This window comes from Bipolaris victoriae (genome assembly GCF_000527765.1).
Source record: "Bipolaris victoriae FI3 unplaced genomic scaffold scaffold_51, whole genome shotgun sequence".
Taxonomy (NCBI): domain Eukaryota; kingdom Fungi; phylum Ascomycota; class Dothideomycetes; order Pleosporales; family Pleosporaceae; genus Bipolaris; species Bipolaris victoriae.
The window spans coordinates 138209-152745 of record NW_014575341.1 but is presented as its reverse complement, the minus strand read 5'-3'; the positions used below and the strand labels follow the sequence as shown (position 1 = coordinate 152745).

At 53.8% G+C, this 14537-nt stretch overlaps 5 protein-coding genes across 5 annotated transcripts; all 5 read left to right on the top strand.

The window, feature by feature from the left end:
- Nucleotides 1-494: 494 nt before the first annotated feature.
- Nucleotides 495-3303, top strand: COCVIDRAFT_27379 (hypothetical protein; the record flags this gene model as incomplete). Its single annotated transcript, XM_014700321.1, has 5 exons — nt 495-1190; nt 1286-2608; nt 2656-2755; nt 2807-3141; nt 3199-3303. The coding sequence occupies 5 exons, from the start codon at nt 495-497 to the stop codon at nt 3301-3303; spliced, it is 2559 nt and encodes an 852-aa protein (XP_014555807.1).
- A 1085-nt stretch (nt 3304-4388) lies between these two features.
- Nucleotides 4389-6493, top strand: COCVIDRAFT_101399 (hypothetical protein; the record flags this gene model as incomplete). The annotated part of the gene is made up of 4 exons (XM_014700320.1): nt 4389-4478; nt 4603-4933; nt 4983-5603; nt 5652-6493. 4 exons carry the CDS (start codon nt 4389-4391, stop codon nt 6491-6493), a joined length of 1884 nt encoding a protein of 627 aa, XP_014555806.1.
- Nucleotides 6494-7281: 788 nt separating this feature from the next.
- On the top strand, nt 7282-7701 carry COCVIDRAFT_16727 (hypothetical protein; the record flags this gene model as incomplete). The annotated part of the gene is made up of 1 exon (XM_014700266.1): nt 7282-7701. The coding sequence occupies one exon, from the start codon at nt 7282-7284 to the stop codon at nt 7699-7701; it is 420 nt and encodes a 139-aa protein (XP_014555752.1).
- A 447-nt stretch (nt 7702-8148) lies between these two features.
- Nucleotides 8149-8703, top strand: COCVIDRAFT_101500 (hypothetical protein; the record flags this gene model as incomplete). Its single annotated transcript, XM_014700319.1, has 1 exon — nt 8149-8703. The coding sequence occupies one exon, from the start codon at nt 8149-8151 to the stop codon at nt 8701-8703; it is 555 nt and encodes a 184-aa protein (XP_014555805.1).
- Nucleotides 8704-9536: 833 nt separating this feature from the next.
- COCVIDRAFT_101505 (hypothetical protein) lies at nt 9537-13540 on the top strand (the record flags this gene model as incomplete). Its single annotated transcript, XM_014700318.1, has 3 exons — nt 9537-10160; nt 10218-13285; nt 13342-13540. 3 exons carry the CDS (start codon nt 9537-9539, stop codon nt 13538-13540), a joined length of 3891 nt encoding a protein of 1296 aa, XP_014555804.1.
- Nucleotides 13541-14537: the final 997 nt, after the last annotated feature.

Sequence of the window (14537 nt, the reverse complement as noted above, 5' to 3'; positions counted from 1 at the left end):
CAAAAGCACACGCTCAGTCGCTGTCTATCCATCCAGCCAGCCCATGCCCATGCCCATGCCCATGCCCTCTCCGAGACTCCATCTTTCTTCTGCTGTCCGCCTGTAGCTGGAGTCGTAGCTAGAGTCGCAGCTAGCTGGAGCTGTGGGTGTTGTCGCTGCCACTGCTACTGCTGCCACTGCTACTGCTGCCACTCCTCCTCCTCCTGCTGCTGCAGCTGCTGCATGTCCCGTAGCCGTCCACCGTGCATCGTCGCCCATTTCGCCCAATCCGCCTGGCCCTCGCCAGCCCGCAGTCGGCTTCCTCGTCTCCCTCGTAGTCGTCGTCGTCCTCTCCATCCTCGTCGTCCTCTCCATCCTCGTCGTCCTCGTCACCACTACCACCACCACGCCCACTCACATCACCCGGCCGCGGCCACAGTGAAACCCCCTCAAACCCCAGGGCCGCATTGCGCCAGTCGCCGTCCACGCCGCAGCCAGTGGGCGCAGCCGGCAACATGGAAGAAAAGCCGTCGTCGAGGCGGCTGGTCAAGAAGGAGCGCCATCCCCCAATCGCTTATCTGAACAACAAGTCGACCACGTTGAAGCGTGCCCCAAGTGCTGCATCCTACTTTGCACCCCATCAAGGCCTTGGCACGGGCTCAGCGGCCTCGCTCTCGCCTGCTACCACACCGGGAGCCTCGTCGCTCCGCCGCAGCCCCTCGCTGACGCCCGTCCACGAGTACCAGAACCACGCGCATGTCGACCATCTGGCCCACTACCAGCTCCCGCCTTCGGTTGCCCACCTGCCCCCGGCCGCCGTCGGTCAGCCCTTCAACAGCATCGTCGAGGAGGCCCTCAACGCATCCAACGCCAACGCACCACGTAGGCCCGCTGGCCCACAGCACTCGCACACCGACCAGCCTGCCCGCTACCTGCGACAGTCGCGCTCCTTCACCTCCAACATGGACTCGACCACCCCGCCCTCGACTGGCCAGCCCAAGACCAACCGCTACAGCGATGGCGGCTCCGGCTCCCAGCCCACCACCGACACGGCAAAGAAGCGACTGTCTGGCGGCGCAAAGAAAAAGGGAACTTTTTCCACCTTCATGAGCAGCATGTTGGGCTCCCCGCGCCGCCCAACCATCTCGACGCCCACCAACCCCATGCATGTCACCCACGTTAGCATCGACAACCAGACGGGCGAGTATACGGTGCGTGCCCCCCCTCCTACTCCTCCTCTCCAGAGCTATCCCACCCAACCCCAACCCCAACCCTCGAACCCCTCGTTCGCTAACACACCACACAGGGTCTCCCCAAGGAATGGCAGCGCATGCTGCAGCAGAATGGCATCTCCCAGGAAGAGCAGAAGCAGCACCCCCAGGCTGTCGTCGATGTGGTCAACTTCTACAAGGACAATGCCGAGAAGAACGAGGACGATACCATCTGGGACAAGATGGGCCCCGCGCACACTCAAGCCTACGCTTACCAGGCTAACATTACCCAAAACAACAATAGCACCACCCCCACCTCCGCCAACAACAACAACAACAATACCGCAAACTACGGCACTGCCCAACCACTCAGTCCCCCGCAAAGCCCTCGCTTTCCACGGAACGACCAGTCTAGCTTCGAGAACCCCCGCGCTCCCCCGCCAATTCCTCGCAGTCTTACCTCGCCTGTCTCCAACCTTCCCCAGACTAATGTAGCAGCTCTCATACCGAACCGTCCAGCTCCCAAGCCCCCAGGTGCTTCGCCAGGCTCTACTGTTGCTCCCCCGTCCAGACCCCCTCCCCCGGCCCCAGGCCCGAATGCCACGCAACAAACTACCCCTCGCCAGGAATACGACCTTCCCCAGACCGCCTATGCTGCACCAGCCCCCTCTGCGAGCCCCAGTGGCTCATCGTCGTCACGCAGTCGAGCAAACACAACGGGAGGAACACCGCCGCGTTTCGACTCTCCAGCTGGCCCGCCCACCATCTCCCCCGCGCAGCAGTATCAGCAACAGCAGCAACAGGCAATGGCAATGGCTTCTTTCCAACAACCCAAGGCACCCTTGAGTAGGAGCGTTAGCCAGAGAGCCCCTCAGCCGGCACACGCGCCCCCACCAGCCCCCGTGCATGTACAGCCCACGCCTCAACAGGTGTTTGCGCAACAATCGGATCCCCAGAACATCCCGCTACCATCGCAACAAGCGCAGCAGCCGCAGCCTGCTCATGTAGGCCCGGCCCCACGCGCGCGCCAAAGGCCTCGACAAAGCCAGGGACCCGATATCGTTGCAAAGCTCAATGCCATCTGTACCAACGCCGACCCGAGAGAGAGATACCGCAACCTCAGCAAGATTGGTCAAGGTGCTTCTGGTGGTGTTTTCATGGCATTCGAGGTCCACACCAACAAATGCGTGGCTATTAAGCAGATGAATCTGGAGCAGCAACCCAAGAAAGACCTGATTATCAACGAAATTCTCGTCATGAAAAACAGCAAGCACAAGAACATTGTCAACTTCATGGATAGCTTTTTGCTGAGGGGCGATCTTTGGGTAGTCATGGAGTACATGGAGGGCGGAAGTTTGACAGATGTGGTCACTTTCAACATCATGTCAGAGGGTCAAATAGCCGCTGTGTGCAGAGAAGTGAGTACGCGTGCCTAGTTCCCAAGTTCTGAGGCTAATTCTGGCAGACATTGCACGGCTTGCAGCATCTACACTCCAAGGGCGTCATTCACCGAGACATCAAATCCGACAATATCTTGCTCTCTCAAGAAGGAAACATCAAGCTAAGTAAGTGACATTTTCAAATTGACATGTGACGTGCTCTAACATGCCACGCAGCCGATTTTGGCTTTTGCGCCCAGATCAACGAAAGCCACAACAAGCGCACCACAATGGTGGGCACCCCTTACTGGATGGCCCCTGAGGTTGTCACGCGCAAGGAGTATGGCCGAAAGGTCGATATCTGGTCACTTGGTATCATGGCTATTGAGATGATTGAGGGAGAGCCACCATACCTCAATGAAAGCCCGCTGCGTGCGCTTTGGCTTATCGCAACCAATGGAACGCCCACGATCAAGGAAGAACACGCGTTGTCACCAGTGTTCCGCGACTTCCTAGCCTTTTCGCTTAAGGTTGACCCGGACAAGCGAGCTAGTGCTCACGATCTCTTAGTGGTGAGTCGGGCGAACCAGACAAAAAAAAAGGTCAAACAATAGCTGACATGTTAATAGCACCCCTTCATTCAAACTGCTGAGCCTTTGAGCACACTAGCGCCATTGGTGCAATCGGCAAGGAAGGCAAGAGCAGAAGAGAGGCGGAAGAAGGGTGGCATGTGAAGTTTTGTTTTGGTAAAGAGTGTTTTTTTTGACACCGGCACTTAGGTACGCTTGTTTTACAGAACAACGGTCACGGTTCGTCCAGTACGAATGCGAACTCGTTTACCAACTGGTATGGCAAGACGACGGAATTGTAGAGCGACTCGATGACGCCAGGCAAACAATGGACGCTTGCGGTTATACTTCGCAGTACACACCACCAAACCGAGTGGTTGCATTCCAAACGATCAGGTTTGACGTTATAGCCGAGCCAGGGCAGCACGTTGGCTTTAGAGTCGGTATGCAAAGGTCGAAGCCTCATACTGCTTTTCTTCACTTGGAGCCCCGTGGATCGTCTTGGACCGAGTCAGCAATCCTTTCCGTCTTGTTTCAGCCGTTGTGTCTTCAGCAAGCACTACCTGTTGTCGTGTTTTTCAAAAGAAAAAAAGAGTCGAGTATCGATGCAGGCGCGCATCGAGGGAGTCATTATGTCACATTTGTTTGTGCTTCATGGGACGGATGCCATTATACGATTATTTATACACCATTTGCAATTTTTAGTGTCTATACGCTTTGGGAAGGGGCTACAGTCTTGTCATCTTGCCGCATTCTCGGCATACAAGAAAAAGCCGAATACATTCTATAGTTTTCTGTAAATGCAGTTGTCTGAAAGGTCATCGTGGTTGCCGTGGAATTGAATACAGTAGTAGTTGACCGCATGAATTGTGGCCCGTGATTGAGTGGCTGAGTAGGTAACCGCCACAGTGTTCGTCATCAACCCCCCGCTAAACTGCTTGGGCGGCGGCGCACGCCCGTCGGGCGGATAGCTCCAAGCCTCAAGCCTCTCAGCATACGACAGCAACAGCGCGTTGACTTGAGCTTTACCTTCCAGACCTCTATCTACAAAAACCGAGCATACAGACCTATTTCTTTTGCGATCCTCAAGGACGCCATCACACGCTAATCTTCTAGACTCGCCCAGCGGACCCTGTGCTGCATTGCGCTTACTGCCGCCCGTCGTCTGACCCGCTTCAAGGCAACATCCGCACTTGAACATCGTCCATACTCAAGGTCCAGCAACGCCCAAAGCGACGGGGTAAACCGCCATGTTTCGCGGACAGTCGAACATCTTCGATGATGTTGTGGTCAAGGCTACTGACGAGAACCTCACGAGTGAGAACTGGGAATACATTCTGGTACGATCACAACCCACGTCATGGGGTTAATGGCAAAGTCGATAGCTTGCGCGCTGTGGGCCTACGCTGCAACTACATGTCTCGATGCTTTGGAGACTTGCAGAATACTGACTCGCCCTTGTAGGATGTATGCGACAAGGTCGGATCTTCCGACACAGGCGCAAAAGATGCAGTTGCTGCCATGATCAGGCGGCTAGCCCACCGGAACGCCAACGTACAACTATATACTCTTGAGCTTGCGAATGCCCTGAGCCAGAACTGTGGAGCCCAAATGCATAAGGAGCTTGCTTCACGAAGCTTTACCGAGGCACTGCTAAGGCTCGCAAACGACCGCAACACACACCAGCAAGTCAAGGCCAAGATCCTGGAGCGCATGGCAGAATGGACCGAAATGTTTTCCCGCGACCCAGATCTCGGCATCATGTCAAGCGCATATATGAGGCTAAAGTCACAGAGTATGTCAGCTCCATAGTAGTTGAATGGTGCGGTGCTTACACAAAATAGATCCCAACCTTCGCGCGCCCTCGAAGCCACAAAAGACACAGATTTCGGATGCCGAGCGCCAGAAGGAGGAGGAGGAACTACAGATGGCTCTTGCTATGTCGATCAGAGAGTCCAAAGGCGCAGCTCCAACGGCCGCCAGTTCCAACAACCCTCAGCAAAGCGGATCCGGATCTAGCGCCCAACGAGAACAACCAGCGCAGCCTGTGCCTCAAGGCACGACCGCTGCGACTGTGTCGCGAGTACGGGCGCTCTTCGATTTCCAACCGTCGGAACCCGGCGAACTACAGTTCCGCAAGGGTGACATTATCGCTGTGCTCGAATCGGTTTACAAGGACTGGTGGAAGGGATCGCTACGTGGACAGACTGGCATTTTCCCGCTCAACTATGTGGAGAAGTTGCAAGACCCGACGCGTGAGGAACTCGAACGGGAAGCACAGAATGAGGCCGAGGTGTTTGCGCAAATAAGGAATGTTGAGAAGCTGCTTGCCCTGTTGAGCACCAGCTCGCAACCCGGTGGCGGTGATGCGCGGGATAACGAGGAGATTACAGAGCTGTATCACTCGACCCTGGCTATCCGGCCAAAGTTGATTGAGCTCATTGGCAAGTACTCTCAGAAGAAAGGTACGTTCATTAGACACCCACAACCGCTTCGGAAACTAACCAAATCAGATGACTTTACACAGTTGAATGAAAAGTTCATCAAGGCTCGTCGAGACTACGAATCAATGTTGGAGGCATCCATGTCGCAGCCGCAGCAACCTCCATACGGTGGCCGTCCTGCTTATGGCGCATACAATGCCCCTCCCCCCTCGAATTATCCGGCGTACCCACCAACATCCTCTACACCGCACCAAGATCAAGGTCGTTTCAACTACGGCGGGCCACCTCCTGCCCAACATGCACCCCCGTCTCAGGCCCCGCCTGCAGGTGCAAGTCCTGCATTCTTCATGGTGCCTCCTGGAGAGCAACGGACGCAGCAAACCCCGCAACCTGGACTACCATCTGACCCTTACTCACTACCACCAAGTAGAGTGCCTGTTGGCGGCCGGCCACTAAGCTACGGACCCCAGGAATTGTCGACAGCGCATTACGATTCACCTGTAGACAACCGACACTCTTTCCACGGTCCCAGCCAGCCTCAAGGTCCTTCAGCACCACAAGGATATGATTATCCGCCTGCACAACAAGGAAACGGTTATCCTCCACAACAAGGTCCTCCACAAGGCCCGCCACAAGGCCAGCAGAATCCTTATGAGCAACTGACATCGCCACCTCCACAGGGGCCGCCACAGGGACCACCGCATGAACAGCATGGGCCAGAATCGCATGGACAGCAACCACCTCAGCAAGGACATGGTTATCCACCCGCACAGCCCGGATACGCCCCGCCAGCCCCACCAGGAAATTCTTCTAGTCCTGCGCCACAAGGGTATCTTCCATACCGACCAGGAGGGCAAGTGCCGAGTGCTCCGCCTGTAGGTGGAGATGATGCTTCTGGTTTTTACCGATAGGAGCGGCCTTTGAGGGACGGGTGAATTGAGACATGATGTAGCTGTAAGGTGTTACACTAGGTATCATTTAGTGGATGGAATTGGTGTGTGACCTCGAGAATGAAAGATACCATGGAATCCTTTTTTGTAAGATATATTGGACAAAGTTGCATGTGTGCTTGACTAGCTCGACCGCAAGATGAAGAAAAAAAATCAAGTTTTGCTCAGCATTGCCACTTTTCCCATTGTCTTGTCTAAAAGTGGAAACTTTGGGGATTTCTTTGTTCTGCCATTGTTGTTTTGTAGATTCAACAAAGGGCTCTCATATCAGTGTAAGTTTCTTTTGGTTACAATCTTCAACTTGTTCTCTCTACTGGTCAAGCGGTCATTGTTACATATTGCAAATCAGGGATTGGTAACATCACATTTCCTGCATGACTGACTGTCCCTTGGTGCGAGTGACTGTCTCTTGGTGCGACGGCTATCCAGCGGGGAGGAAGGGGGGGAAAGGGGTGTTGGTCGCTTAGCGAAAAAAGGTGAGTGAGAGAGAGAGTGAAGCAGGTATCCATGTGTTTTATTCACAAACTTTTTGTTTTATTCAAGAAAAAACAGTCTATTCAGGACTTTTATTCTGATATTTTGTGAATAGTAGAGCTCAAGGATTTATATGGGGATATATATATCTTCTTTCGCCCTTTCTTTTAACCCAAACTTTTCGCACAAATTTTACGACTGCGATAATACACTCACACACACACACACACACTTCTTGCAACCCCCCAGCAGACACTTCAATTATATGTTCAAAAATGCATCTTCAAATTCTCCCCATCCTCCTTTCCCTCATCCACCTCATCACCGCCCTACCCCAACAAACCCCCTGTCCATCCACCCCCCACCCCACACTCCCGCAATACCGCCTCGCCTACCACACATACTGCACCCGCCACTTCACCCCCTCGCGATTTCTCGTTCCGAATGAAAAACTGGTGTTCACATATAGCCTTACGGATGCGAGGGGGAGGCCCGTGTTTTGGGTGCTGAGTGCGGTGTGGGAGCAAGGAGGGTTTCTGGGCGGAGGGAGCATGGAGGCTGGGGTGGAGGCGTGTTTGGAGTGGTTTGGGAGGGGGGAGGGGGAGTGTGTGGAGAGGGAGGGAGGGATGGGGGTGAGGGGGTGGAAGGGGAAGAGGGGGGGTGTGAGGGTTGAGGCTAGGAGGAGGGGGGGTTAAGGATGCAGGTGGTTTTCTGTTCTTGGGAGGTTTAGATGAGTACATATTCTAATGAGGGTGTGTTTATGGCTTGTTTTAATAAGGGGGGGGGAGGGGCTGTGGGGGGATGAGTTTTCTGAGCATCCTGGATTTTCGGCAGACTTGATGTATTGGGTGTTACTTCCGGTTGACTCGAGAAGAGAGATACCAGTGACAACTATCTGGTGTTAATTGCTTAGACGCTAGTTTCCATTGTTTGCGGGGTATGCTACGTAATGGCATTATATTTCTTTGTGTCTGCGTGGCTTTGCTGCACCTTTGTCGAGTCCCGAATACGGAGAGGAGAGAGTCCGAGTATCTGACAATGAAGGAATTGATTCGGAACTTTGATATATGAGAGAGTGGATTTCACACATCAGTCGATTACAATTCTCCCTGCAAAACGCACATCTGGAAGAGCAGTCAATAATGTACATACTCAAGTATGCCACAGTCCTTGGATGGGCACTCATCACACTAGCCTCGCCCATCCATGACTTAAAAGAAACATTAGATACTCCCCAAAACACCATCACCCCCCGCGTAAACCCCTTTGCCTGTCCCGCCAACAAAGTCCACAACCCCACCGTCACCGAATGGAAATGGGCCCTAGACACCTACTGCTCGCGCCACACCCCCACCCGAATAACCAGCGACTCGCCCCTAATCTTCACCTACCAACTCACCGCCTTTGACAAGAAACCCATCAAATGGGTTTTCAAAGTGTGGATCGATGACGGGATGCGCGAGGTGAGGGGCGGAGTGGGCGTACCCACTGTGTATGAGTTTGATCTAAGTATGGAGTTGTGTAAGAAGAAGTTTATGAATATGGTTACCGAGGGGAAGGGTGGGGGGATGCCCAAGGTGGTTTGTGAGATAGGCAAGGAGAGGTTGTTTCGTGGGGGGAGTTATAGGGATTTGGTGGTTAAGAATAGATTTGGGGAGGCGGTTTGGGAGTCGAGGCGGCTTAAGGGGGATGATTAGTGAAAAGGGTCTATGTGTTTGAGTGGATTTTTCTTCCTTTGTTGCTGGTCGATTAATACTTCTGTTGTTTGTTGTGCCTTCTGCTGTGTAGTATTTATTTTGTCGAGTATGGCTGGTATCTACGAAACTATGATCTTAATGTCTGTATACATGTCAACAGTGTATTATGATTGAATGAGAAGTATTCAAAGCACACGTAGAGTTATATGCAGCCAAGTGGCGAGAGACGTCGATGGCGCAGAGAGACGAGAATGCGGAGGTTAGCGGTTGCGGACTAGCGCAGCCTACTGTGAGGCTTGCCGGGGTTGGCAGTGGTGGGGAATCGGGAAGCAGGGGTCCAGGTAAGTTCGAGGACATTCTGGACAGCCGGCCACTTGTGCTGCGAAGACACGACAGCAATTGCATCCATTGAGCCCCGCCCGTATAGACAAATGGGCAGTCGGAGAGTAGCCATCTAGTGTGTATTTAATTGAGCCCATCTCCGTCTGTTTGCAAGTACACGTCGTGGCCTGTTGCGCTACCCTAAAGTGAATTACCGAGACCCTGGCCGCGCACCTATTCCTCTGCCTGGCTGAGTGACAGCAGCCTATTACAATTGCTGCTACGCACAGCCAACGCACTAAAAACCCCAGTAGCACCTTGCCCTTCTACCACCGTAGCCCTTTTACTCACCTCACCGTCTTTGTCCCTCCCCCTTCGCACACCACACCACCGTCAACCGGCCACTCTGTCCCTGCCTGCAACCACCCAAGCTGGCTTCGCATTCCTAATTCCCACCACCCACCGTCCACGCGAATACCCTTTGGTCCACTCGAAACGGTCTACACTGAACAATGGCATCCGAAGCAGTCGCCAGCTCGGCCACCGAGGGTCTCACCCCGGCGCAGAAGCTTCAGCAGGAGCATGCCGACCACCACGTCACCATTGAGGATGTCCCCGACGAGGAGGACGCTGCCAACCCATCCTCTTCGGCTGCCGATGCCTCTGCTCCTCTGAGCGAGAAGGCTGCTGGCAAGCAAAAGGCTGATGATGCCCCGGCTGCCCCGAAGAAGCCCGCCCTCAACACGTCGTCTGAGGAGGCCTTCCCGGCTCTTGGTCCCGTTAAGCCCCGAGCCCAGGCTTCTGTTGCGCCCACCTGGGGCAAGAAGCCTGCCTCGATCACGTCCAATGGCGTCAATAGCAATGGTGCCTCCGCCCCCGCCGGCCGTGGCCCCGCCCTTCCGTCCATGAGCATCCCCGGCAAGCACACCGAACGTATCTCCCTCGCATCTCACCAGGTTGCTCCCCGCGGCGAGCTCAAGAAGCCCATCAATGAAATCGTCCGCGACATCAACAGGCGATCCAAGGCCAACCTCGAGTACAAGCAGGCTCCCGGCGCCCTCATCTTCGAAGCCACTGGTTCTGTCGAGGCCGTCAGGCAGGCCCTTAAGGAAGTTGCCAATGAGGTTGGTTCCAAGGTAAGTCCATCAGTCACGAGTAACAGCGTATTCCATACAAAAGCTTACCATCTGTAGCAATCCGTCGATGTCCCCGTCCCTGCCTCCGTCCGTGCCCACATCATCGGTCGTCAAGGATCCAAGATCCAGGAAATCAGCAAACGCACCGGTGCCCGTATTCAGGTTCCCAAGGCCGAGCCGGGTGAGGATGAGGACACTGTGGTCAACGTTCACATTGAGGGCAATGCTGTGACGGCTGAGATGGCTCGTCGTGAGATTGACGCTATTGTCAACGAACGCACTTCGACCGTCAACCTGCGCCTCAAGGACATCCCCGCCGAGTTTTATCCTTTCCTCGCAGGCCCCAACAATGTCCACGCCAACAGGCTTGTCCAAGGCCGCGATGTCAACATCCAGATTCCTCAATACCATACTTGGCAGTCGCAGGCTCCTCCCGTAGCCCCACGTGGCCAGCCTGCTCAGTTTGTCCCCCAGGCAAACTTCCCTATCCAGGTTTCTGGTGACCGTGTAGCTGCCCAGCAGATCCAAGCTGAGTTGGAGCGCCGCGTTCAGCAGCTGCGCCAACAGCTGGCTACCGAGCAGCGATCCATTGAGCGTGGTAGGCACCAATTCATTGTTGGCGACCGCGGTCACTCGCTCCACGACTTCTTGGAGGAGACTGGCTGTAGCATCGTTCTGCCTCCTAACTCGGACGATAGCGAGACTGTCTACATTGTCGGTCCACCAGACAAGATCGAGCAAGGTATCAATAAGCTCGAGGATCTTGCTGCCAGTATGACCATGGCGACTGCAGACGCTGCCCGTGAGCACAAGGGCCCTAACGCTCAGACACACGCCCACAACTTGACTCGCTACCTACGTCAACGAAAGGCCCTTGAAGAGCTCGAACGTAAGCACGAAGCTAGCATCGTCGCGCCTACCGACCGCCACGCGCCAACTGGATGGGAAATCTACGCCAAGGATGGAAAGAACAGCATGAAGGCCCGTACTGATATCATGAGCCTTTTCCAATCGCATCCACCAAGCAGGTTCTCTACTCTGAATGTTGATCCCTTTTACCACGACTTCCTGCGACAGCGCAACGCACCCAAGGTCAGGCAAGACCACGGTGTGCACATTGTCTTCCCAGACGAATCCGAGCAGTCGCCTGAGTTGGTCCTTGTTTACGAAGGCAACACTCCATACGACGAGTATGACCTCCCACGAGGCGCACCATCCCAGGCCGAGATCAAGGCATACCAGAAGGGTCTTCAGGATGCCCAGCGATTCATTCTCGGTTTGACCAAGGATCAGCCAAAGATTGAGTCTCGTGGCCTCGAGTCCAACCCCAAGTTCCACCGCAAGATTGAGCAGTTCGTCAACGATGAGCAGCGTGGCCTTGCGCCAGAGCAGGTTCCCGTCCAGGCTCTGTTTGGTCAGCGACGACCTGAGCCTTACAGCCAGTCAAACAACAGCTTTGCCATCCGTGGACCCACAAACGCTGTTGATGAGCTTAACGCTAAGATCCTTGCTTTCATTGAGCAAGCTGAAAAGGATGAGCTCGAGCGCAATCACATCACTACTTTTGACTACCCTCAGAAGTATGCCAGCCACCTTGTAGGAAAGGGTGGAGAGAATATTCAACGTCTGCGTCAAAAGTACGATGTTGATGTCCAGATCAACGATGGCAAGGTTGAGCTCAAGGGACCTTCAGCCAAGGCCCAACAGTGCAAGAAGGACATTCTTGACATGGCCAAGAAGCTCGAAGACGAAGCTACCCACATCCTCAAAGTCAAGCCACAGTACCACCGTGACCTGATTGGCGCTGGCGGCAAGCAAGTTGAGCGTCTGCAGGACCGCTATGGTGTGCGCATCAACTTCCCTCGACGAGCACAAAACGACGAGGAGGCGGGCGAAGGATCATCACAGAAGAATGTCCGCCCTAGCCAGAACCCAGATGAAGTCATCGTTCGAGGCCCCAGGAAGGGTGCCGACGAAGCCCGTGATGAGGTGCTGAGCCTTCTTCAGTACATCATGGACAACTCCTACAGTGACACTGTTTCGGTGGCACAGAGCAATATCCCACGTTTGATTGGATCCGGTGGCCGTGAAATGGAGAACCTCCGTCTCGAGACTGGATGCCAGATCGATGTCCCCGGTGCTCGTGAAGGTGCCGATCCTTCTGGCCGTGCCGAGATCAAGCTTAAGGGAACCAAGAAGCAGGTCGAGGCAGCCAAGAAGATTCTGCAGCAACGTGCTCAGGAGTTTGATGATACTGTTGTGGAGACTCTCGAAGTTGACAGGAAACATCACAGGAACCTTATTGGCGGCAGTGGTGCTAACATCCGCTCCATTGTCACCTCCGCTGGTGGCCCCGACAACTCTCGCGATTTGGCACGCATGGTGCGCTTCCCACGCGCCGAGTCTGACGAGTCCAGCATTCGTGTAGAGGGTCCCAAGAGTGTCGTTGAGAAGATTGTTGCCGCTATTAAGGCACAGGTAGCCACGCTTGAGAACCAGACTACCGAGACCCTCGATATCTCTCCTGACAAGCATCGCCTACTGATTGGCCGCGGTGGCGAAACTCGTCGCTCTCTCGAATCCAAGCTCAACATCCAGCTTGATATTCCCAAGCAGACCACCACTGGCGCTGCCCGTAATCAAGTCAAGATTACCGGTGAGCCTGCCGCTGTTGAGAAGGCCAAGGAGCACATTCTTGAGCTCGTCAAGGGTCAAGAAGGCGAGACCATCCAGGTTCCTCGCTACCTCCACCACGCCATTTCGGATAACGGCCAGTTCTTCCGTCAGCTTCGCAACCAACACAAAGTCACTGTTGACCACGGCGGCGAGCAACTTCCTCCTAAGCCTGCTCAAACCGAAGCCGGAAAGTCCAGGAAGGGCGCAAACGGGGCTCTGCCTTTGATCACCGACGATGCGACCAACGGCTCTAATGAGCACTCATGGGAGATTGTCGACAACAACGTTGTAGAGGAGGGTGCTGATACCTCGGCCACTATTCCTTGGATTCTGCGCGGCCCTGCTGAGAACCTGCCCAAGGCTCGCCAGAGGCTCGAGCAGGCCATTGAGGCCGCCTCCAAGCCCTCTTCCACTGGTTACCTCATCCTGCCCGACCCACGAAGCTACAGGTAAGTTCTGTTATATCCTTCTTCCATATTCGAAGTATCATGCTAACAAATTACAGGCTCGTTGTCGGACCTGGTGGCTCCACCATCAACGACCTCCGCAAGAAGACGGGCACCAAGATTCAGGTCCCTCGTGACCAGGCCAAGGATGAAGCTATTGAGATTGTCGGCACCAGGGACGGATGCGAAGAGGCTCGCCAATTGATCCTCGACATTGTGTCCAAAGGTGGTAACGGCGGTCGTAGGGAGCGCTCCTAAGCGCATGAACTCATGATGGTGAGTCGTGATCCAGGGGGTGACGTATTGTTATCTCTGGTGAGTATTGGATCATGCCATGAGGTAGAGAGAAGAGGGGCCACTCCTATTGGGACTACCCCTATCTCTCCTTCTTTGATGTCAGAATTGGACTACGATGTACATGATGACGAAACAAAAAACCTATTTTCCTCTGTTTCTCAGGTTATCCAAAAGCGGGGATAAAACATTATGATGATTTTTATTTATGTAGCTGTAGGAATGAGATAATCAATCTTTTAATACAAGCTTGAATGTTCTACTTTTTGGCAACTGCTTAGGTATTATTCACTCTTAATGTAAGATGGATCATGCATCTAAGTGTAGGGAGGAGAGAAGTATGGTAGATGATTCCGCTTTTTTTTTGCTTGTTTCCACCAAAGGACCCAGCTTCTCTAAGTTAATCACATGTCTACTTTGATACTCCTTCTACCAATCATCCCATCGTCACACGGCGCGTGCCAACACCCGGCCAGCCGCCCAAATAACGAGGAATACGACGAAGAAGGGCCGAGGGGAAAAAAGAACAAGCCTTCCATACCGTCGGCAGTAAACACCGTAGCCAATGGGAGAACCTCCAGCCCTAGAATGGGTTAAAGCCAAACACCCCCCTCCACACCCCAGCCAAGTAAAATAAATATAAATAGATAACTAGTTATACAGAAAAAAAAAGAAAAAAAAGGGAGACAAGAATACAAGATAGAAGAAGAAAAATGAAAAAAGATGCTTTCTGAGCTTCTCCACAGACACCAGAACGCCCTTAGTCCCCAGAAAAAAAGCATGTTTATTTCATAATACAATCCCCAGCTCATCTTCATCTTCATCCCAACAGCAAGCAGGTGCAGGTACAGGTGCAGGAACATCATCAGATCATTCACGATACTACACAACATACACACTCAAGAAGCCCAAGAACGTTCCCTTTGAACAGATGCAAAGGCAGAGAGAGAGACAAGAGAGT